The sequence below is a fragment of the Centrocercus urophasianus genome, unplaced genomic scaffold (assembly GCF_019232065.1).
Source record: "Centrocercus urophasianus isolate 14NV4802_14NV808 unplaced genomic scaffold, USGS_Curo_1.0 seq_33, whole genome shotgun sequence".
NCBI classification, from domain to species: domain Eukaryota; kingdom Metazoa; phylum Chordata; class Aves; order Galliformes; family Phasianidae; genus Centrocercus; species Centrocercus urophasianus.
In genome coordinates, this window is record NW_024884900.1 from 734,956 (window position 1) to 759,489 (window position 24,534).

The 24,534-nt window shown below is 42.5% G+C and overlaps 1 protein-coding gene across 8 annotated transcripts in view; it reads right to left on the minus strand.

The window, feature by feature from the left end:
* Positions 1 to 24,534, minus strand: part of KSR1 (kinase suppressor of ras 1) — a 67,911-nt gene that overhangs the window by 9,593 nt on the left and 33,784 nt on the right. For 3 of the 8 annotated variants that reach the window (XM_042830441.1, XM_042830446.1, XM_042830448.1), the window contains 18 exons: positions 21,777 to 21,924; positions 19,855 to 20,326; positions 19,363 to 19,367; positions 17,527 to 17,587; positions 16,695 to 16,778; positions 16,114 to 16,175; positions 15,900 to 16,006; positions 15,431 to 15,599; positions 14,186 to 14,227; positions 13,383 to 13,437; positions 12,671 to 12,716; positions 11,845 to 12,224; positions 11,086 to 11,182; positions 10,243 to 10,376; positions 9,695 to 9,826; positions 9,267 to 9,402; positions 8,803 to 8,936; positions 1,070 to 4,346 (listed from right to left, as the gene is read on the minus strand). In XM_042830441.1, coding sequence (XP_042686375.1) covers positions 4,268 to 4,346; positions 8,803 to 8,936; positions 9,267 to 9,402; positions 9,695 to 9,826; positions 10,243 to 10,376; positions 11,086 to 11,182; positions 11,845 to 12,224; positions 12,671 to 12,716; positions 13,383 to 13,437; positions 14,186 to 14,227; positions 15,431 to 15,599; positions 15,900 to 16,006; positions 16,114 to 16,175; positions 16,695 to 16,778; positions 17,527 to 17,587; positions 19,363 to 19,367; positions 19,855 to 20,326; positions 21,777 to 21,924 — 2,343 coding nt within the window. In that variant the 3' untranslated portion in view covers positions 1,070 to 4,267. Of the gene's footprint in view, positions 1 to 1,069; positions 4,347 to 4,376; positions 5,958 to 8,802; positions 8,937 to 9,266; positions 9,403 to 9,694; positions 9,827 to 10,242; positions 10,377 to 11,085; positions 11,183 to 11,844; positions 12,225 to 12,670; positions 12,717 to 13,382; positions 13,438 to 14,185; positions 14,228 to 15,430; positions 15,600 to 15,899; positions 16,007 to 16,113; positions 16,176 to 16,694; positions 16,779 to 17,526; positions 17,588 to 19,362; positions 19,368 to 19,854; positions 20,327 to 21,776; positions 21,925 to 22,046; positions 22,244 to 24,534 lie in introns of those variants that run through there. The other 5 variants (XM_042830447.1, XM_042830445.1, XM_042830444.1 and 2 more) reach the window with 5 other exon arrangements.

Here is a 24,534-nt window from a genome sequence, read left to right on the forward strand (position 1 = left end):
GCAGGAGGCAGCTCCCTCTTCTGTGGCAGTGCGTGGCTGCAGGTGTGCAGCCTTCTTGCAGCTGTTGGTGCTGATCAGTGCAGGCTGAGTCCTGTGGTGATGTGGGCATGAGGGCTTTCTGCTGCTTCCTGGCAGCACAGGGGGGTGAATTCCTCCAAAAACAGTGTGGTGGCCTATGTGGTGAGCTGGGAGCTGAGAAGAGCTTTCAGCAAGGTAATGTTAAGATCCCTTTTACTGAAGCTCGTTGTGTGCTATCCTAACTGAATGACCTGATCCACCAAGAGCTCTGCTCAGAGCTCAGGCCCTGCTGTGCCCCCTTGGCTTTGCTGAGCAGCTCTGAAGTGCTGAACTTGCCCAGCCTTGCTCCCAGCATAGTCTAATGCTCTGAGAAAAGTCAGCGTTGGAGTTCCTCAAGCCAGGTAACTTGGCTCACTATAGCAGGTGGGGAAGCTTTCTGGTGCATGCTGAGCAGCTGCAGTGCTGCTGGGGCTGTGAGGAGTGGTGGGACCTGGAATTGTGCAGTGGGATGAGGAGCTGCTGAGAGTGGGCACTGGGTTCTCAGTGCCATCCTGGTGCTGTTTGATGCCCTTTGTGGTGAGAATTCCAGTGATCATAGCAAAAAGGAACTTGAACAGCATCTCAGTTCCATCTGTTAAAGAAGTTGAAGAAAGTTTGCCAGCTGTCCTGCAGCTGAAGGGCTTTTGCATCTGACTTGTAAGAGGAAACAAAATGATCCTTGTCTGCAGGAAAGGTGTGCTGTTAGAATATCAGCTGGGCAGATATCAGTGATAGCTCAAAGCAAATGGCCACAACTTGAGTCAGTGTGGGGAAAGGGGCTGATGGGGGTGACATAGTGCTTTTTTTCTGAGGACTTGCTATCACAAACAAGGCTCCAAAAACAATTTTTATTCCTCCCTGGCTGGGCTTTGCAGGACTACAATAATTGAGGGGGAAAAAGATGAGAAAAAAAGAATGAGCTGCTTGTGCTTTAGTTTGGCTACAAGTGTGTGTGTGTGTGTGTGTGTGTTGGGGGGGGGGGGGAGGGAGAAAGAAGGTCAAACCACAATTCTGTAACACTTGCTTTATCCAGAGCAAAGATTTATTTGCTGAAAAGATTCCTATGTATCCAGTATTTTATTAGCATAATGTGCACTTTTTTTTTCCTTGCTGGTTGCATAAACTAATACAGCAACGGTTGTTAATACTAACAATTTTTAATTTAATAGCAATTCTGGAAGACACTCTGATAGAAAATATTTTTTAAAAAATTTACTGTACAAAGTTTACAACACATTTGAAAAGAAAAACGTGTTAATTTTCACCATATTACAGACTCCATTTACATTCACTATTGATGTGTGGCTATTGTAGCAGCATTGTACAGCCAGCTTCACATTTACACCTCTACAACAGGACAGGCTTACTGTGCTTCGTGCCTCACACCAGCACACGAGGAGACACATGGCCATAAAGCAGTGACCCAATGCCTGCTGCTCAGCTGTGGCAGAGAGATGGAAGCGCCTGATTTCATTCACAGCTGTACAGCTGCACAGTTCTGTTTGACTTCCATGTGCCTTACACAGCTGACTGCAACACATTACCCCAGACAGTAACTGGCCCTGCTCTCTGGTACGCTGGGTTTTGCTTTTAAGAACCATTTATGGGAGTTAAACACAAAACCAAGGAAGACTCAGACTGAACCTCAAACTTCATGATTTAAAGGCAAGCTTTGAAACCCTTCCTGCGGCAGGATGGCACTCCATCAGCCTGCAGTGCTCATGGGTCAGCCCCATCTGCTTTCAGCACACTGCAAAGTGAAGCACCAAGGGACAGGCAGCCCTGCTGACACAGGTGTAGCTGCCTTGCTGGAAAGCAGGGTCAGCACAGCATTCTGCCTGGAAACAGCCAGGGTTTGAACCTCACATGAGGGCAGTCACACAGGGAGAACAACGTTTGGTTTTTAATTTTATTTTGTTGTAAGCTGGATAGTCTGTCCAACCAGCCATCCTATAGGAAAAGATTGAGAAGGTCGTGCTTTCTCAGCATTGTTCTTGCACATTGCCACAGCAGCATTACTGCTGACAGCCAGGTGAGCAATCACTCTTTCCTTCCCACAATGAAAGCTCTGGGTTTCCCAAGTGAGACAGGAATAGCAGTGAGAGCATGCTGTGGTGCAGAGGGGCTGCTCGATGCAGTGCGTGCATCCAGCAGCAGCTTCTGCTCTCCCTAAGGCAAGGTACACTGCTGCCCGTGGGTTCATAACGTTGCTACGAAGCAGGTTTCTCCTGGCTTTTACTGCACTGTCAATACTTAAGTGGTACTCGGAAAACAACCTCTGTTTAAATCTGTGACAATGTTATTGTGAGAGAGCAAACAGTAGCAAGGCTTGAAGAGAAAGCAGGTGGTGGCTAAAAGGGCACTGTGTGCTGAGGGGCCTATTTGCTTTTCTGAGGTGGTAAGAGGGAGGTCAAGAGAACCATGTCTCCATGCTTGGCTACCACCAAACAAATTCTGTTTTATATTTGAGGCACATTTAAAATCACCATAGCACAGTGAAGGAGTAGCTGGAGTGAAGCCCTCTGCTCAATAGAACTTCTTTTTTTCTCCACTTGATTTTCTCCAAGTCAGCTGCCTGTAACCAAACTGAGTGCCTATCACTTCATGTGCCTCGTGGAGGACTTCAGAGCTTTTCCCTCTGTAATCTACATTATAAAGCCTTGTAATGGTGGCAAAAGGTAGAAAAGAGGCATGTAATGTACTAGTGTGACTGGAGAGATGAAATTTGGTGACTTTCAGGGAGTCCTAATGAACTACCTTAAGGACAGAAGGGCTCTTTAATGTCCACTGCATAATTAGAGTTGTCCTGCTGCCCTGGCTGACAGGCGAAGGCAGAGGAACAAGAATGGGAGGTGTGATGGAACATTTAATGCAGCTTGCAATTCATTTGCAAGTGAGATAATGCATCTGTTACCTTAAATGCAGAAATAAGCTGTGTCCTTTATCAGTCTGTGTATTGCACATTGTAGCATGTGGTTTCCTTTTGATTTTGGGGGGCTGGGTTTTTTCTTGGTCTTAACCTTTGAAATGGGTCTTGGATTGACTCAGGTTCTCTGGAACAAAATGTAACTTTCCCAGCTGCAAGGGTTTTGCTGTTCTTAGTTTTCCTCAGAACTGCTGAGTCCTAAATTTCTTAAATTCTTGCAGACTTATCTGACTGTCTGGAGGAGTGTGTGTGCGCACAGGGGAGAGAAATGACTTTGAGTCTCTTAACAAGCTCTGTGTATCAGAACAGTATGTTATTATACATTGTTAAGGGATGGCTTTTTCCCTTGATTTTCTTCCCTCCCTGGAGCTCTATCTAGTGAAATATGTTCTTCTACAAATGAGATTGCCATCAGGGCAGCAAGGGGTGAGGTCTGGCAGTGCTCTGGTTCAGGGAACCAAACGGGTTGTGCCTGAAGCTTCCCAGGAGCAGCGTGGTGCCCAGGAGCTCACCTTCTCCAGGGGCAGCCAGCTGGGGTGGCCCTGCCTGAGCGGGGCTGAAAGCGGATGGACCCAGAGGTCCACTGCCACCCCAACCAAGCCGACGCAGTTCTGTGGCAGGGCAATTCAGCTTTTCTTGTGAGTTCTGTGTTGAAGTGCTCAGTTCTGTTTCAATGAGATAACTGTATGTTTGACAGCAAACTCCACTGCAAGAAGCAGATTTTTACTGCTTTAACTTAATTCAAGCTAACCCAGGGCTTGGACCAACCTGCAGAAACAAACCGGAGTGATCACAAACTGAATTATCAGTTTGGATAAATCACAATGCAATAGATAAATTTTACCTTAACAAGAGAAAGACAATTTAAAACTCCCATCTCCTTGTATGAGATACGTAACCATTCTGAAACAAAGCGGTTCCACTTGTCTTAGGGAAAAATGCACTGAAGGCAGAAGATCATTCCTAGTTACACCACAGACGCAAACAGGAACTAGAAGGAGGTTGGTTTCTCTTTGTGCTAGTGGAATGGCTGTAGTTAATTGATTTGCTGTTTATTGTGTTTAAAAAAAATATATAGTTCACGCAAAAGTATCATGTAAACATTCTTTAAATAACTGCTGGTGCTCAGGCAGAATTCACCCTTTGCCAACAACAAAGGACTGTTAATTGATGGTCGTGTGGCTTTCAGCTGTGGCTGCACCAGTTTCATAGCTTGGAAAATTCAGTGAAGATTTCTTTGTGTGTAAGTAGGTAGACATTATCACAAGACAACCACACACCATGCTATATCTTTTGATTACTTGGTTCCAGGATTCCCAAGCCAAATCTCTCAAAACGCAGGACAACTTTGCTACTGTTAATGCTGAAAAGAGTGAGGAAGGAAAGGAGAAAGGAGGGGAAAAGAATTATTTATTGTTGTTTTTTTGTTGTGTTTTTTTTCTCCCCTACAAAGCTACAGTCATATGAAAGTAAATGGGTTGGGCTCTGCTCTCATGCAGTGAGAGATCACCCAGCAGTGTTTAAAAATTAAGCAGCAAACATTTGAATTTATTCATGCTAACCTCATTAGTGAAAGCATATGGCTCAAATTGGCAAAACAGGAGGCTTTTAAGTACCTAACCTAAGGTGGGTAGAAGACTGACATAAATTTGGTTTCGTTGAAATAGAAATGGAGAAAATAATTACTTATTTAAGAGGACGGGGCATTCTGACAAGGTACATCAATTGCTTTAAAAAACACATCTGCTCCTCTTTATAGTCTAGAGAAAGTGAATAAAGATATCTTCTCATCCACCCTTAATCTGTTAGCAGAGCTAGAAATGTTTTCACTTCCAAATGCCTTCCTCCACGTACGTGGTTGGTGGCAGCAAGGCAGGGAGCATGAAGGCTTCCAGCAGACCCTTTCCAGTGCAGTGTGCAGGCGTCTGATTTTGAGAGAATGACATGTAGGTGTATTTGTCCTCACTGAACACAGTAAAAACCTTCCTGGTTCCTGCTGCATGTCTGCCTCTATCCTTGTCCTCTCTCCAGTGAAACAATTTTTTTTCAAAAAAGGAATGAAAAAAGACCTTTTACAAAAAGGCACACATTTGCAGTGCTGCCTACAGTTCTGCAAAGTTCTTACTGCAAAGTCAGGCATTTTGCTGAACCAGAGATGTAAACAAAAGCAAATCACGGAACTCAAAACACTGGATTTGCAAGGAAAGGAGGAGGAACTGAAGGGCTTCCCTACTTTCCTCCTCTTCTGCTAAGTGCTGTAGCTGATCCCAGTTTTGGATGCAGCTGCTGGTGGTGCATTCACAGGTAGGCTGAGGGACTGCAATCTGCCCTGAGCACAGCGGGGGCTGTCCTCCTTTCTCTGCACCTTGCTGTGCGCACCCCTGACAAAGCTGACCCTTGGTTCAATGCAGGGCTGGATCCGGCTCTACAGCAGAACCAACCCACTCTGTCCCTTAACTCTCGTTGGTTTGCAATGCAAGTGAAGTGTTCACTTGTTGGCTGCGCCTGTGGAAAATGCACCTGTTGAGTCAAGAGCCATAGCCCAGCACTGAGGATGACAGCCACCACCTCAGCAGCTAGGAAACTTCCCCTGTCTGCCTCCTGAGGCTTGTAGGCCACAACTGCCAGCGTCAGCCAAAGCCCAGCCTGTTGCTGCCCACACCAGTCAGGGCAGAGCACCAGCTGCCTGCCAGGAGGAAGCTGCAGCCTGCTGCCATGACTCAGAAGTGAAAGGTGCCGCGTTGTTAGACAGTAACTTCTTGCAGGCAGGAGTTGTTATTCAAGCTAACAGCCCACGCCAAGCAGAAAAAGGCAGAAAAGGAGAATTCGGATAAAATGCTGATTATGTCCATGGGTTAATTTCGTGGTTTGTTTTCATTTTTTTGAATGGAAGGTGATTGTCCAAGTTGCTGGTTAGGATACAACACAGGGAAGCATGCAAGGTGGAACCCATTATTGCACCAGTAGTTACAACCTACAAAGAAATATGGGAGGGAGGGGAAAAAGACACCATGAGAGTTAGTTTTCAGTTATTTTAAAGCAAGCTCTTGAAAACTACCTACTATAAAGCTTACAGCAGAGTCAGGCAGGAGGTTAATGCAGTGTTTCTCTAAGGAGTTGTCAGAGGGGATGTGACTTCAGTAGGTTTTGCATCTGGTCACTGGTTGACACTGATATACAGTGCTTTTTAAGTGTGACCTGAATATAATCTAGTTTGCAGGAGACAAAAACCAACTGAGCTGCCTGCACTTTCACTTCAGTGAGCACTAATTCAGCTGACAATGTTGATACTTAAAGTACTTCTATTACATACTTTCAGCAGAGAAAAAGCAATAATGTATTCAAATCTACATGAACCACTTGCAGTAGGAGCAGAGGATCTGACTACACAGGGAAAGAAATAATTTGGGTCGCTGCTCCATAAGGCACATAAGTTCCACAGGCTGTTTAAGAACTCCCTCTGGAAACACTAACCCAAAATAATCACTTGGCAGATGTGATTATGGAAATGAGCACTCTTGTGAACCAACTGCCCAAATGGGAAGCATTTCTTCAAGTAATTTCCAGTGTGATGTTAGGGGACAATGCAGGACCCTCTGACAGTCTGGGAATATTTAGGCAGCCCGGACTCCCAGTCTGCTCTACAGTGTCTGACTAGGTGGACTGAAAGATACCAAATTGGCTGTGGGAGTCAATGATCCAACACAAGTAGATCTGGTGGTATGGAAAAATGAGGGCATGAAAGTGTTGATGCAGAGCCATCATGCTGGAGGGCTTTACAGCAAAGGGCTGCTGTAGGAAAGGAAAAACTTTAACAAAGGATGCTGCCATATCATGTGTATCTCCTGACAAAAGAATTGTTGGCCATAAAACAATTTGAACTCCATGATCCTCCTCTGAGACAAAAGATGATTTGTTTAAAAATACTGGGGTTAAGTTACCTTTCAAATCCAAGAATAAGAGACCCTCACTGATCATCGCGCTCTGCAGCTTATCACACTGACCAGATTCTATACCTGCCTTTTGTACTGCCATCCTTCTCAGCACTCTAAGCACAGCATAACTTGCTCTCTAACTCCCAATATGCAGAGGAGACAGATTTAAATTTACAATGCTTTAGGCCTGAAGAGGAAAAAGAGCTGTTTCTCTTCATTTATGAATGATGGAACTTTGAGCTCAAGTTCTGTTGGTTTCTTGTTGGATACTTATTCAGAAGAAAAGAACTTAAAAGAAAAAAAAAAATCAAGACAACTGAAATCCCCAGACTGATCTGTAACTGATCTGCTGGAGTAAGGAGGGAGCAGGGCACAGAAAGACACCTTACCTCCCACCTACAGTCACACCCCAGTGCACAGCAGAAACTGATGATGCAAAGAACTGCCACATCTAAGGATGTCCCTGTTTTTCATTGTATCTTTCTAAAATGAGTGCTGTGATATATTAATGTATCTAACACATGGAAAAAATAGTAGACAATTCTACTTATCGATGAGTGGATAGTAAGCATTCAACTTTTGCTGGTAATAGTTTTCTTTTGTATAAAGATGAGGCCATCTTTTAATGTTATTAGACGCTATAACAAGAAACAAAGGGTGAAATCTGCAACCAAACGCCCAAATAAAGCACACACCAAGGCACAAAATGCCAAGACAGTCAGCATACAGGTAAACAGAAGCATTTGTTTAGCGATGAGAATGTATTACAGGAAGATCATGAAGGGTTATGGTAAGGAAGGGGTAGATTAAACATCAAAAAGGGAAAGAAAAAAGAAAATATTAGAGGGTCAGTTGAAGAAAATATACACCAAAGAAAGATGGGCACGGTTCACAAGTGTCTGGTCTCCCCCTGACTTGGAGGCAAGCGAAACTGGGATCCCTTATTGTCTGAGTGATGGGTATTCATGATGCCGGAGACAAAAGGTTTTAGTCCTATGGCTTTATGCAAGTCTATTCTGACCTGGATTTAGTTCCAAATTCTGCTCTTATCTATCATAACAGATACCATAGGGACTCTCCCAATTTAGGCCATTTACAGATGCTTGATCTTGTGATACTTTCCCAGTTCCAACACAGATCCTAAATTGGAAAGTATCATGATCTGGCTAGGATTTGTGCTGCTACTTCTCATCTTTCCTTGATCCAAATCTTGACATGATTCCAGCTTATTCAGTCCAGAAGTAACAACTTGTCCCTAGCTGTCAATTTACTGCTTTTGCCAAGCAATTTAGAGATTCTGAAGATTTTAACATGTTTTTTTTTTTCCTCCAGAGGTCAACTAGATTGAGTAAAGTGCTCCAATCCTCTATCTGTCTATGAGAACTGGGCTGCCTTCCCTACAGGGGGGGAGGGTTTGCATTTTTTCTCTTTGTGCTCCTTGAGGAAGGTTGCTACATTGAGGCTCTTCCATAAGTTGATGATTCAGTTTAAAAAGGAAATGGCAGCATGTTCTTTGGTGGTTCCCTTCCTCATTCAGTACCAGCCATTAAAAGGAAAGCTCTAATCACTTTCAGGTCAGTGTGGGCACTTTCCAATAACGTTGGTAGATACTGTCAGAAGCCTGAACAAAGCTGGATAAATGATCTACAGGAGGGAAGTGAATATGTTGAAGTAGGAAATTAACTGTCTGAAGTGCATGCACATTTAATTGCATAATTTCCTAGCAACTAGAAAAGCAAAACAGCACACTGTTACTCTGCTGTTAAAAGTATGACAGACCCCAGGAAGGCAAAATTAAGCACAGGAACAGTTGGTTAGCAAATTCTGAGCAGCATAAGTGTTAACCACATGTTAACATGTACATGTCAGACCACAAGTACTCACTCAGCAGACTTCCAGAAGTGCCCTGGGTGGGAGAGCCGACGATTCAGTTTTGGCAGTTTTTCAAGCATATCCATGAGGACAGTGAAGCTAGGTCTCTCACTGAGATCAAATGACCAGCATGCTGAGAGAATTTCCTGCAAAGGATAGTTAAGGCTCATTATTTCCACTTAGTTCACACATCAGCTGTGCAAACTGATTGGTGGAGCAGTGCAACTTGAGACAGCCCAGCAAGAGCTACTTTTTAAGCAGTTGTCTTGGTCATTCTTAAAATCAGTGTCCTGTGTACCAGTGGATGTCACGTCTATATGACAATAATGGGAAGAGGCTGGTACCTCATTCCAATCTGCTCTCTTTCCTGCTCTTCATCTTTAGAATTATAATAAGAGTAAAATAAGCAGCTCCCTCTTCTACAGCAACCCTGACAAACAGCTTTTTGGAAGGACTCCTGCAGGTGATGTACATACATTGATTTCTTTCCCCAAACTAATAGTTGCAAGGATTTGTTTCACTCCTTCACCACTTCCAATCTGCCAGATGAGTGCCTCAGCAGGCTGGTTCTTGAAGGGCCATTCTCTTGCTTGGAGCTCGTACCACACAGTCCTGCAACATAAACAGACAAATCAAGCCTTTGCCTGCTCTTAAGATGCAAAACTCTGACAGAATCCCAGTTTTTTCAGAAAGCTCTGAAATGTAAATAAGGCTGCAGCAAATCCCTCCCAGCCCATTCACCCACCTTCCCCTCAAACTGTCACACCCACACCTTTCACCATAGGTGAGGAAAATGCAGCCCAGCTGAATCCTGTGCCTGACAGAAGAGTGGCAAGGCTCAGGTCTAAAATTCCTATCTCATTTAGAAAGTTCCTGTGATACTCTTTAGGTCTTCTTCCCTTACCCAAAGGCATAGATATCTGCAGCTTTGGAGAAAGGCAGCCTGTCTTCATCTTTCCCAGGGGCCATTTCGCGAACAATTTCAGGGGCCAGGTAGCATAACCAGTCATGAGGCAGCTTCAATTCATTCTCTCTCCTGAGTTCAAAGGAAAAGTCAGATTGAAACACAGTATTAATTAAACTAAGATACAGCACTTGGTGCATATCTGTGGTTTGCCTAATGCTGTGACTCTTCTTAAATGTTTTGGCTTGGCTAACGTGTTCTTTCTAATTTTCATGCCATATTAAAAAACACATGCCAGTGTTGGCCTGACTTTCCAGCTCATCCTTGGGCTTAAAATTGTTTTTGTTCCGTGTTATGAGACTCAATTCACAGCTGTGTGCCACTGGAAGTGTAGAAAGGCCTCTACTTTAAAAAAAGTGCATTCCAAAACACACATAGTAAAGGACCCAGATCTCCTCTCCTGCACTGTGTGATGCACTGAAGTGTGTGCCTGTTAGATTGGTTTTCATCACCCCAGAAGTGTGCCATGCACTGAAACTTCCACCTACCTTCCTTCCTGAACCACACCCGAAATTCCAAATAGTCCAAAGTCAGTGATCACTACTTTTCCATTGTCATAAAAAACGTTCTTGGATTTCAGATCCTTGTGTACAATCCCCTTTGCGTGAAGATAGCCCATGCCCTGGAAAAAAAGTTTGTATGCAGAGATGTAAGTTTTGTCTTCTTTACAAGCCTCTAACTGGGCATGTCTTTCTTTCTAATAAGTGTTTACTCTATTCACTCCAGCATAAACAATAAGTGGGGATACAGCAGCTTCCTCCTCTGTACAGCAGGGTTGCTGGGAGGGTACTTCTAATTGAAGCAGTGACTGTGAACTTCACAACTCTGCATAAGTGTTTATGTATATGAACAAGGAACAACTGACACAAGCTTGCTCAGTAAATTCCTAGGATGCTTCTGCCAGCAAAGAAAACAACAGCTTCAGAAATGCTATTTCAATTGAGCAATACTGAAAACAACTATGGAAAACTGCAAATCTGGAAGATAATGTCTGCTTCAGAATGCATCAACATAGTTGTAGTTACTAATAAAAGAGAAGAGACTGGGAAGGAAACATGCCCTGCATGCATTTCTTCATGGTTGCATTTTATCAAAATTCTCCCTTCCCAACCCCAGATAAGCAAAAGATCAATTTCTGTCCCTACAGGTCTTCAGCTTACTGCCCACTGAATTAGCAGTTTTCCTTCCTCCAGTTTCAAGTTTTTTCCTGCTGCAGCATCCTGCAGTAAGGCTTTTGGACATACAGACCCTCCCCAGCTGTGCAGCCTCTTGACATTTGCTGAGGTACTGCCCAGAATGCAGATATCTCCAATAGCACGGCGTATGCTTACCTTAATGATCTCCTGTGCTATCTGCCTGGTTTTGTTAATATCCAGGGATATCTTGGGGTCCCTTACAAATGAATGAAGTGTCCTTCCTTTGCAGAAGCTATAAGAAAGAAGAATAAGAGTCCTAAGAAGTCTCTTTTAAACACTACAGGAACATAACAATGACCACTGGATGCTCAAATAGTACTCTTATCACGTAGACAGAATCAGTCTTCTTCCCTCTGCTGAGCAGTGCCATTTTCAATGATGTAAATGGCTCAGCTGACACCCGTGTGGGTGAGCACACTCACAGCTATTGCTGCCATCCAGTTATTGCTAAAGCGTGTTCAAGCAGAAGCTCCTGTGTTTCCGCAGTGGCCCTGATCTCGTTACGCTCTTCTGACAAGTAAGGCCAGTTTTCAAAACCTGAGCACCAGCTTATGCTGAGACTGCGGATTGTTTTATCCCACTTTAAGAATTCAAAAGACTTTAAGAGATTAAAAAATAAGAATTAAACTGCCAATAAATAAGCTCCCTAAGAAGAGACGCCTCTAATATCCAAACCTCCAAGCAATAGAAGCTGCATTTATGTCTTCCACCTTCAGACTACAGAAATATTACATATTCATTTATAACTCATGCATATTTTATAAACATGCATTAAATATTTGTTATGCAAGTATATAAATCACAAATATGTTTATAAAAATTTATTCTATATTATTACTATTATAAATGGATAAGCACGTGTAGCATTGCTAACAGAAGTTGCTGTATCCTTACCTGGTAATGATTGCTAAATGAGGAGGGTTCATGCACGCTCCCATGAAAAGCACCACGTTCTCATGCCGGGTCTGTCTGTAATTCATCACCTCCTTTTTAAAGAGCTTGAGATGATCCTGATTGTTCCCATCTATCTCCAGCAGCCTGATGGCCACTTCCCCGTGCCATTTTCCCTTGTGAACCTTTCCCCATCGTCCTTGGCCAATGGGATCCCCCAGTTCGATCTGTTCGAAGGGAATGTCCCATTCCTGCAGGTAGACGCTGGTCTGGCTGGGTTTGCGGTAAATCATCCCCTGCAAGTGCGGCCTTCTGTGTGGCAGATCTTCCACTTCGTCCTCATCGTCTTCAGGTTCTGATTTATTACTCTCAGGTTCTTCCACCTGTTTACAGAAAGAGAAAGGAAAAGCATGCAGAGAGGTCTGTTTTGAGAGGACTCAGGTAGGTTTATCTGACTACAGATCTAGAGATCTGTTCAGAGGACAAAGTCATCTGAGAAGGCTATGAGAAGGCATGCACCTCCTCTGGGGAAATGGCTCCAGAACCGCCTGAGAAACAACTGCAGGCCACTGAGCAAACCAAAGATTTGAGAAGTATCACCTTAGCCCAATTAGAAACAGTTACTTTTTGTTACAAGTGTTTCATTGTTTCAGCCTGGCAACAGAAACCACCAACTGTCAGTGCAGATCTATGCAGCATAGACAGCTGAGTGCTACTGAAGGCACAGCTGGTCTACAGTCAGGGCATCGCAGCCAGGAGCTTCTGTTGTGTTACAACATGGCCTTTGGGGTTACAAAAGAGGTATAAAAGGGGAAACCATTAAGCCTACCTCTGCTTCGTGTTTAATTCCATCTGTATCTGGCTGTTCTTTAGCACTAAAAGAGAAGACAGATTTGTAGTAAGAAATAAATAGGGTGCAGATAGGAAAGCAGTATAGTCGATCAGATCAAAGTACAGTCAGTGCTCTACTTAACAACTAGGCACTTTCTAAGATTACTTTGGCAAATAAGAGACAAAGACTTTGAAGTGATTCTCAGTGTTTAAGTGGTAGGAATTTAGTGGCAGTGGTATGTCTGCATTATTACTATGTGTTCCAGTAACAGATGCTCCTATTCCCAGTACTACAGAAATACCTATGGAATGGTCAAGCAATTTTGAGTGTTAGGTATGTAGGTTAAAAACATCAGCACACCCTACAATTCAGATCCCTACAAAGATGTTAGCTTGCCAGGCTCTTCCATGCTGTTTCAATTGTGAAACCATTTACCTTCTATTTCATTGGACCTTCTTGATCTGGGAACATGCACACACAGCCATAACTGTCTATCTGAAGGCACAGTCCCACTTAAAAAGCATTTTCAGTTTTACAAAACCAGAAATTCCAGTACCACTCTTGTTGACTGAAATGATTGAAAATTGATCCTGGAGGAGTTTTCAGATGGTACATTCAGCAGGCCACTGGTTTCAGTTATAACAACGCCTTCACACTGACCTGAAGATTATCAGGTTAGCACAACATAAATAAAACAACCAGTACTTACTTTGTGTCTGCAGTGGGTTCTGGAGGCTGTGCTGTTTGTGCAGGACTGGGAATTTCTGGAAAGTATGAAAATTATTATACATATTTTAGACTTCCCTTATAGATCAGAATATTCAACACTGCAGTAACGGCTGTTTTACATGCCTTTATATCAACCAGTCCCAGTTTTCTTAGCATTCACTTATCTGTAACATTTTGCAATGGCTGTCCTCATCTGTGAGCTGCTCACACCCTTTTAAATGGCCTTCAGCAATCAGAAATACTTGAATCCAGATGCCCCAGTTCTGCAAGGATTAATCTTTATTGCAGGCCATGCATTCCACCCACACTTAGTATGACCAATGTCACCAATGCATAGGAAATTCATCTTGGGCTGCAAATTCTTGCAAAATTTAGAGTACAATACTCTGTACCTCGCAACCTGCATCACCAGTTCTCATTTTGGAAATAGACAAGCTGTTTCTGAGGGTTCATGAACAGTGAACAAGAAAAGATGTTGCACATATGAATAATGTTACATCATTTTTCAATCCCATAGGCAAGAACATCAATTCATAAAGGTGAACTCAGCATTCCTGAACTGACAGCATCCATTTATTCTAAGCATATAATCTGAAAAGACAGCCCTAACAAAGGAACACAGCTGTGAGTAGAATCTCATAGAAGTCTATTGCTTTATCTGTTGTATTGGATAGACTTCTTTTCAGAAGCAGAATTATCATTCTTGGGTAGCATGCAGAAATTTATAAACAGTTACTTTCCAGCAGCAGAAGGCAGTTAGTAGAATTAAAACTGTCAACTCACCTGGGAAGATAAACTGTTGTCTATGCTGAATATAGTAGGCAGCTTTTGTTTGGTTAAAAAAAAAAAAAAAAAAACACCAGGAAAAAAAAAACAACACAGAAAAAACAACAAACAAGTTAGAGGATCATCAGTAAGTGCCACGTTTCATGAATTAGTCCCAACTCACTGTTGGGAAGCAGATTAGTTGATTATCAGTCTGCTTTAGGGGTGAATTTCAGCTCATGCGTTTTTGGAAGGCAGATGACACTTGTCACATGAGTGCTGTGTTACCAATAAGCAAGCAGTCTGGTGGGAAAACAACCCATTCAGACATTAAGTGGAAGAAGCAAACTCAGAGAGCCCAGGGATGCTAACAGGCAGGCTCAGGCAAAAGCTGGTCTTTCAATCCTCTCATATCATCAGATTTCCCAAGCTGCATGCAGAGAGGCTGAAGCTCAAGAGCTATTTGCAAGTTTTAATTTCACTTAATTTGAATTACTTGTCCTAATACAAAGTAACTGCAGTAGAATCCTTGCACTAAACTGGCATTGCTTCTGCTCCTTTTAAGAAGGCTAAAATAGCAACTTTCACAGGTGAGAAATTTTCTGCAAAACACAGCAGTATTTAAGGCCAGATGCAGCACCTGTTTAGCACCGTGTGACTTCATTTCCAGGTAGAAGGAATTACATTTATTCTACTATGAAAGCCTTGCCTCCATCAGCTCTGTTAAAGACAGCATATTTGAGTCCTTAATCTGTGATGTAAATTCTTCACCATGCACTGTCTACACTTTTAAAGCCAGTGTTCATTGTTGGTTATCTTTTGGAAGGGACCAATAAAACTGGTTCATGCAAGTTTTCATTTTAATATTTTGTTCCAGCGATGAACTTACGATTTAAAGCCTCTGGTGACCAAAAGCAGCAGGCAGCATGCATTTTATGATACAGTAACAAAAATGAGGAAAAGAATTCCACTTTCTTTAAGTACTCATCAGAAAAGAAAAAAGAAAAAGAAAGTACGAGGATCACATTGTGTAAGAAAGGTACCAGAACTCCTCAGTAATTTCTTTCCTGCAAAAGTATCTTGACTTAAAACCCTGTAAGAACAGACTGCTTCCTTTTATCAGATGACAAGAAAAAAATTTTCAAACCTTGAATAAGACTTAACTATCTATTCAGAAACCTGAATCTACTTGTGAAGTCTTGGTTAGCCTCCACAGAAACCTTTCTCATCTTGGCAGAGTTCTCCAGAAAAAGATGAGTTTACCTGGGAAGTTAAATCGTCCATCTCTCTGGCCCATAGGAGATAAGTTTGGGGGAGGTGTTGCACTGGGAGGGTTGGAAGACTGGAAAGGTGCTGGAGAAGATGGCGTGGAAGAGGTTGTAGAAGAGGGGTTACTGCTGGAGTCCAGATGATTTATTGCTGGTGGGTGCTCCTGGAATGCAAGAAAAGTCACTAATGAGTACATAAAAATATAGAGTTTCCATCAATGTTTAATGAAACGAGGAAGGCTGTCCCTAGCCTCAAACACAACACAGTTTCTCTGAGTGAGGCAGAGGCTCAAGATGTGCACAACCAATGTTTAACAAGGAGGAAAAGTCATTCTAAAGACTCTTTGCAAAGTGAAAACTAAAGTGCCATTCTTGTTCCAGCCAGTAAGGTACTACTGTGACCTCTCCTTATTGTAGCTCCTCGCTGACTTTGAGGCAGAAGATTCACATCAGTCACTACGTACCTTTTTAGTGACTGCTTTGGGAAGAGTTCCAAACTGTGGTTCTGTTGGTCTGTCTACTGGATTGTTGATATCAGAAGGGACAGACTCTGTTCTCCTTATTTTGGTAACTGAAAAACAGGTTGGAGATGAGATGGAAAAAACACTTTAATCCGACTTATTATTCCTGTGATGCCATCAGCTACTTTGATGTGCTAAGAATTTGTAGTAAACTTACTGGGAAGGAATGATATTCTACAAGCAGGTGCCTCTTTAGTACACTTGTTGTGACATTTCAATCTGAAAGAGAAACGTTAAATAGCACTTTTTCTTTCCCATAAAGAAGCCTACCCTTAATTTATACTATTTATGCTAATCTTAAGGAGAATTCTGGAAAGTTCTAAGCCCCAAAGCAGGTCCACGTGTTCATATGAAGAATCCCGTTATACGTATCATTAGGCTAACGAAAGTCAGATAGATACCCTAGCATCTGATTTATTTCTAATAGATTTATCTTCACTTATGACTATCTTGAGACAGGGAACTGTGAAAATTTCAGCCCTCTGGACTGAAAATCCAGAGAATCAAAACCAAATCTTTGTTGCTGTACAGGAATTCAACTTCCAGTACAAGATTTGCCTATGGTCAGGTAGGCTCCCAGCCTAAATACTGGTATGCCAAAGCAACTGCCACTGCCAGTTTGACTGAAAAAAGTAACGCCACCGTTAACAGTGCATCACATCTTGAGATATTTGTTAGACAGACTTGAATGAATAAAACCTGAACTTCTTATGTAAAAGATCATCTTTGTGTGCTCACCTGCAGTACTTACACTTCACCCCAAACATCATACTTTTCTGACAAACTTGGCAAATCTGAGATAACCAAGATTTCGTAGAGAACCTAAGCAGAAGAAGGAGGGGAAAAATAAGTTAACTGTGCCTAAAGAAAACTACATTCTAGCTGCAGACTCCTTTAGCATTTTCAGAAAAGGGCAAGTGGTGTTATGGAAGACTTCCCACTTTTCTGATCAATAGCAACTTAAAGAAGGCTAGCACTGATTCTGCTGGACTCTGGCTAGCCTGAACATCTCTACAAAGCTGGGACCCAATTTATAGTGCGTGCAGAGATGGTGGTAAGACTATTAACCCTTTTACTAAAAAGAACTGATGGGTTTGTTTGGCATTAGTACTGACTGTCCCAGTTTTGGTCTGGATTTGGGAAGGGGGCATGCAGGAAACTGCAAAGGAAGAAAACGGAAATGCTTTTTCCACGAAGGGAGGAAGGAGCAGCTCCCTTTTGTTTTTAGCAGCAGAAGCACTTTAGAAAAGGCACTGTTGCACATTTCTTTTAGTCAGTCCTTTCACCCAGGACACAAGCCCCAAACAAAACATTACTGCTGTCGGTACACCAGTCACTGAGGAATCACAAGTCAGTTAGCTTTGGACAAAGGATTTCATGAGCTGAACACATCAGAGATATTAAAAACAGAAGGAGCTGAAATACAGATTCAAGGTTGAACTTGACAAATGAGGCACCTGACCCAACTTCAAGCCCATCTTTACTACTACAAACACACTGAATATGATGCTGTTTTGGTCTGACCCTTCCATTTATTTCCTTTGTGGTTCCCACAGAACCTGTTGCTTACCTGTGTGTTACAGCTAAGCCAAAGTCTCTTCGTACCATTTGAGGGGATCCTTGGGAGAGTTCTGATGGAGAACAAAGATCTTTTAGGGAAGCATTGCCCACAGGCACACTTACTGTGTCGATGTAAACACTGTTACAGATAAAAACTAGTAGCCATGACTTCTCTAGAAGCACAGCTGAGATCGATTTGCCTTGTGCAGTAAAACTACAAAGATAGCAGTGTTTTTCATACTGGGGCAATGTAAACTAAGATTTGGTGTTAGAATCATCATTCTTCCTTCCTTGCATTAAAATGTTATGTATTATGTTTAGGGGTTAAGTAAGCCCTAGGCCATTCTCATAACCAAGTGTAAAGTCACACAATAGCTTATTCCCAATTGGCTTTCCACCGAAACCATCATCCAGTTTCCAAGTATTCAGTAGATTTCAGTGTATTCTTTTCTCTTTATTATTATCACCATTTTATAGACAGAACCAAGTGTGGCCCAGAAGAATAAAAAATTTTAGCTGGCATCACTTAGCTAGCCAATAAATGCAGAAAAGAAGAGCTACAGTCCAAAATTCCAGTCCAGTGCTCCAGTGGTTGTACCAAAAAACTTCCTGGCAGCTCTCAAATATTAAGACTGCCATACTTCCTGAATTAAATCTGTCATTTTGCAAACTGGGAGAAAACAACCTGTACCTATCAGCACAGCCTCAAGACTGGACACTGTCAATGCTTATAAAAAAAGCCAGTCTCTCTCTTTGACCCTAGGTGGCACCAAATTCTTTTTTTTTTTTTTTTTTTTTTTTTTAGTAATTACTCCAGTGAACTTTTCAGGGCATCTGTTGTCTTCAGCATCTCACAATAGGCTGGACTGACTAGCTGTTCTTCCAAAGAATACTGCTGAGCAAGTGCGGACATCCAAACCACAAATGTCTGCATTAATCATCGTAACATAAGTTACAACAAAAGTTATAAATTCTGCAATTTAATGGGGCATAAGTGAGCCCTCAGTATAATTTTTAAAATAGACTATGTGCATAGAAGCACCAAAAATCTTAATTTAACATTTTCTTATGCCTTTTCAATTCATTATATAAATTCCATCACTCCGCAGAGAGAAATGCTCCCATTTCTGCTTACATTTTCATTTTACAATTTTCTCTTTGTACTTTTTCATTTTTGAAAGTAATTTTGGGGATTTGCTCTAAGGACTACTAGAGAAATGTGTGGTCCTTATATAAACTTCCATGCTGCACAGAATGGTGAGGCACTTTCCTAGAGCTTCTATGTTACAAGTTCTGTGTCTAAGAGGCAGCTGCACACAGCCATGTTCAGTAGCATTAAAACACCAAACGTGTCGGTGTGTAAAAGCACAAGTCCTTGTCCTGCAGACCCTTAAATGTGTGAACAGACTCATCAGCAGAGGAAGTACTCTAGATTTAGGAACGTGCTGAAGCATTTCTCAGAAGGTCACACACGACTGTGTAGTTTCATCACAGAGACACTAGGCAGTGAATATCTGAAGACAAATGGTTAGATCTATTTCTAGTACCAAGGGACCAAATCAGCTCTCAGAAGTCAAAGACAAGCAGTTACACACAAACTCCTTGTTTTAGCCCTTAAACATCAGCATTCGTTTTTCCTGCTTTTGTCATCCAAAGAAATACCAGGTACAAAGACCCTGTAAGCATCCTGCAATTCTTCACAAAGGTAATAGGAGCTCTGGAATGCAAGGCCTTATTAAGGGCTTCCACAGGCTGGACAGAGGTGACCGGACTGCAGGCTGTTGACAGTGACAGGTTCTTCTCTCCCCGTCAAGGAAATACAGACAAACCTGTAAAAATCTCTTACCGAACCTGGAGAACAAGAAGGAAAAAAAGCCTGGATCAGTCAAAAATAAATATTTAGCCTAAGAGTACCTGTCTTCATGCAGAGGCATAGCTGTCACATAGATAGGTTTTCTTAAAGCTCACACTAGCAGCTAAAATACATCCTAAGATACAATGTAAAAGGCTACCAGCTACCTGACCTGAGAGGAACATGTACGGGCAAAAGAGAATTACAGGATATGGAAATGACTATTAGATATTTGAGAAAAAACTGGTTGGGGCCTTTTCATAGCAGCAGTCATCTCAACCTCCCAGGAAGGTGCAATTTCAAATAAGGAAACTATTAGCAAGCCAGTTTTGTGGTTATCCTAGAATATCCCACTGATACTGACTGTAAGACTGCAGTGAAACCACAACCAGCAACTGGCCACCAGCATCAGAACTGGAGCACTGAATGCCTGTTGGTATGAAGACAGCTCTTCAGTGCCCTAGGGGGAGGAAGTATCGTGCTTACTTTATTGGAGGAACATCATCTATCCTGTTTCCCAGCTGTGATTCATGGGACTTGCTCCTTGTGAGGGTTGGAAAATTAGGTAGCAGCTGAAAAACTTTCCGGCAAGGGGGAGGAGGAGTCCGTGGTGGCTTCAACTTGTGCCGTCTCTTGGCTTGAGGAGTGGCTGGGGGAGTGATGGTGATGCTATGAGGAGTCCTTGGTGCTAACTTTCCACCGTGTGCAGGGAAGGCAAAAGGGTCCAGGAGGTTATCTGCATAGACAGAAGGTCCGTGACTCGAGGCAAGGGAATCTGAAGATGAGACTGTAGACACCGACACCGATCGTGCCTGAGGGCTGTTGCCCTTGGGAAGGTTCAGTGCACTGTGAGTCCACGTGGGTGCAGAGGAGCAAGGGCACTCAGTCGTGCTTGTAGAGCTGTTCTCTCGGCGTGCTTCAGAAAGATTCATCAGCACGTCATCTTTTAACTCCCCACCTGTTCAGCAACCATAGCAATGGTAGGTTTAGAAAGAAAAGAAAACAAAAATGCTGGCACACAATGCTGCATGCTGCAGCTTTAGGCTTTGAGGTGTTTTTTTCCCCTTCTTTGCATCTAGTCAAGTAATTGCTTCTCTCCTAAGGTCCATCTATGCCATCAGCTAAAGTTAACCTTTAAAACAAGGACTGCATCAACTACCCTTTCTTCATATCTCAAATTCTAAACTAAACTACATTTTAGTATTCTAAAAGATTCTAAGATAGGTTGAATTTTAACAGATGAAGTGGTAGTTATATATCTAGGCTTCAAAAAAAAAAAAAAACCTCTCAAAACACAGATTTTTATATATTTTTTTAATGAAAAGAGGAACATTAATACAAGTGTACCTGAATTTGGGCTAGATGCCAATGCCTTCTGAACAATGGCTGATATTGCTACATACGGATGGGAAATATTTGACAATGCAGGACAAAAAAGATTAGAAAAAAGGAAACATGAAATTGAACTGTTTGTTGGCTTTTCCATTAACTAATCTTTATGATTGGTGAATGATACAAGCTGTCATAATACCAACAGGAAACAACACCTTTCCAGATGGGTAACTGTTAGAAAGAAAGATCTGCTGCACAGGAATGCCAGTATGCTGGTATGCCACGTCTGATACAAATGGAATTTACAGTGCTTTGAAGGTAGACCTGGGAAGGTGGCAGGGGAAGATGGTGAAACAGCACTCTGGGAATATTGAGGTTGTTCTTAAACAATTTGGTCAGATCCGCTGGACACGTGCATTCCTAATTAAACAGACAGTATCCTTCTTTCTGTAATTTCAGTGTAAATCAAAGTCCTTTCTAGCTCTTACATCTGCTACTGGAATTTGGCTAATGATTATATCAATTTCCAGTCAGAAAAATAGCAGGAAGGAAGCAGCTTTAAAGAGGAGTCAGTCAATTGGCACCCTGCAAGCTATGCAGTGATAAAGGGTTGTCAGAGCAATGTTAGGCTTTTCCAAAGAATTAAGCTGAAAAACACCCAGGTTTCTGAGCTACATCATATGAAACAGAATTAGCTTCTGTCTGAGCTGGCAATATCTGGGGAGAGGAGTTTGCATTTGTTAGGTCCAGGATACTAAATGATGGAAGATTCACTGCAGCATCAGACCCAACTCTGAACACAGAGGGAACAATCATAGTCTGTTGAGTTGGAGAGTATTTCTACATCCATTTATTTCCAGAGGTGAAAATACTGTCAAAAACCAAATCTCATTCATAGCTCTAGATGCATTTGATTGCTCTAATTTCATGCAGATCCAAGAGCCATCGCCTGACATCAGTTATAGCACATAACCAAAGACACAAAGGTTTCTGTAGGTTGTCTCAAACGAAAGGAAGAAGGATGCAATCTGGGTTGCTGAGAAACTAATTCCACAGGAAAAAAAGCAGTCTTATACCTGATTCAGTCACCTTCCTTAGACAGCTCAGTGCCCCATTGAGTCTGGAGCACTCCTCATCTCTGGCGCCACATCTCTTCATCGTTTCTTTCACCTTTGATTCATTCATTTCAAGTAAGGCATCTAAGGTTAGCTCCTCTGGTATTCTCTGCAGGAGAAAAAAAGGTCAATGTACTTTTTTATTCATAGCTTTAATAAGCCTGTCATCTTTGTTTCTGATGCAAAGTAGTGCCACTGTCTCGCTGCCTGGTCTGACTCACGATTACTCACTTGGTAGCGTATCTCGTAGGATCAGTGGGTCAGTAGTGATCGCACAGCAGCAAGTGCTCAGAATGTGCTCTCCGTTCTCTCTACACCGAGAGATCAGGCACATGCTTGAGTGTGCTCTGTATCACTAGGATGTCATTGTCCTTCTCCAGTATTTAAATCAGGATTAGAGCTGACTGAAATATTCTTCTTTCCTCCCCCTGTGGAAAGTTTTCACTCAGTATTTTTTTAAAGTTACTAATTAAAGTTATCTATATCATTAAAACAAAGCGGGCCAAAGATCTGAAGAAAAAAAAACCTGCAAACTGGCAAATATTTGGTTTTAACTGGAGAAATGAAAAGTTCAGACAGTGTGGAAAATGGCTTCTTTCATCAACAGCAAGAATGTTTTGATAAAGAGATACTGACGATCTCCTTAAGCAATTTTACTTTCATTGGAGGACCAGCCTTACTGATACCCTGCTTAGAAACATACTTGTGTGTCTTAATACACCACACCCCCAAAAAGATAATCAGGCAGACACAGAAGGTACAGGATTGTGGAAAGCATGAAGTGATCGGATGTTCCCTGACAAAGTTCAGCTGTATTGCCTCTCTCCTCCCTCATTCAAATGTTTCCAACGTAAGTCTGCAGCAATTGTAGTTAATAAACAAAACCAGGATACTTAGTGCAGATACCCAGGAATTTCCCTCGCACTTTTGCCTAAACAAACCTCACTGCTGCCTGTTGTCACAATGAGATCACAAATTTCACAATATTTGGCCTCCTTCCTGAAGTTTCAGCTGCTGGAACTGTGCTACATAACAACGTTTCAACCTCTATTTAAATGGGAAACGGAGTGTAATGTTGGTGGACATTTAACACCAACCCTTCAAACCCTAAAAGGCTGCTAATCAAATTTGAGCGTGCATTGATGAATGTTGTTTTAAGATCACACCTCTCACAATCCCAACTAGGGACAGAAGTTAGCCTGGGTCCTAAAATCAAGAGATGCATCAAAACTGCTGCCATTGCTTTGACACAGGCAGCTGGTCTTAAACATTCTGAAATGCTCAAGTAGAAGTACTGAGAGTGCTCAGCTAATCACACCATACTTCTATGATTAAGTGATTAAGAGATAAAGTTAACCTGCCTTAATTCAGGCATTTCAATGCTAAACATCTTACATTTGAACTAATCTTCCTAAAATCCACCACTCAAATATTCCAGCATGCAGCCAGCCCAGCTTTGTTCACAAAGCTCCCCGGCCAAACTGAACTAATTCCAACATTAAGCCAAGTTTGTCTGACAGCGAGCTGTTTCCCAGCACCCTCTGGTTCCACTCCTCTGCACGCAGAGAGCGGCTCACAGAAGCATCTTTGTTCAGCACTATCACAAGGCCGGCTGTGATGCGAGATGCCGGCCTCGCGGTGATGGGAGCAGCTGGGGCACAAGCACGATGCATCCCCGCATCATGGGAGCGGTGTGACATCCCAGCACAGCCCCTGAACACCCACAAACACCTAAAACAGGGCAGAAAGCCTTCCACCACCACGGGTGCCCCTACTTTCTGAAGCAAAGATGTTACCACTGCCATTAAAGCGTAAGGGAAAGCCAATGCCTCTTGTCAGACACGCTCATCCCACTTCAGGCTTTTATGCAGTCACAGTCAAGCAGGATTACAGCGATGCCATTCTTGAATTATCTCAAAACATTTCTTCACTACCACCACTCCCTGAGCTGAGATTACGTAGCTGCTGCTTCAAGTGATGGCATCATGCAGCTCTCAGTCACATTACCCCACATCACCTCACTTTCCTATCCTTTGCATGACACAAAAGTAACCAGTAACCTGTTAGAGCTATTTGCAAGTCAATCAGTAAAATGAGATAGACTAAGATTTCCCCAGAAACCTGAACACATCCATCACAGACAACCCCACCCCTGGCCCAGGCTTCAAGCAGTAGTGTGAGCAGATGAAATGCGGGGCCAGCCAAGATGGGACGCGATGGATGGAGCAGGTGGGGATCAGATTTCCTCTGCTCCTACTCTGTGGAGGCCCCAAATTGGAAAAGCACTGCTGATCTGCAGTGCTAACATTTGGGTTGATGATTGGCACAGGAGGTATCAAGGCTTGGCAGCTAATTATGTTTGGGCTGGCAGAAATTTCAGTGAGCCACAATGCTTTGTAACAGCAGGTGTTGCATCACATACCAAGAACAGTTCTCCTTGCTCAGTTTAGAGATTGCAGTAAAGTTAGTAAAGGAAATCCCAATAAAATATTATATTTTAAATATGTAGAGGCTAGAAGAAGGAAGGAAGTCAGTTTGTTCTGCAAGCCTACCTCCCCGCAGGTACCCAGGATACAGCCATGTTCTTCTATCTTTTCTCCTTTTACAAGGAGGGCAGAGTACAGCAGTTACCCAGGACATGAGCATTGTACCCATACAGTTAGTCCTCAGTGGAGTATGAAATGGTCTATTAGGTCTTCATACAACCCCCCCCCCCCCC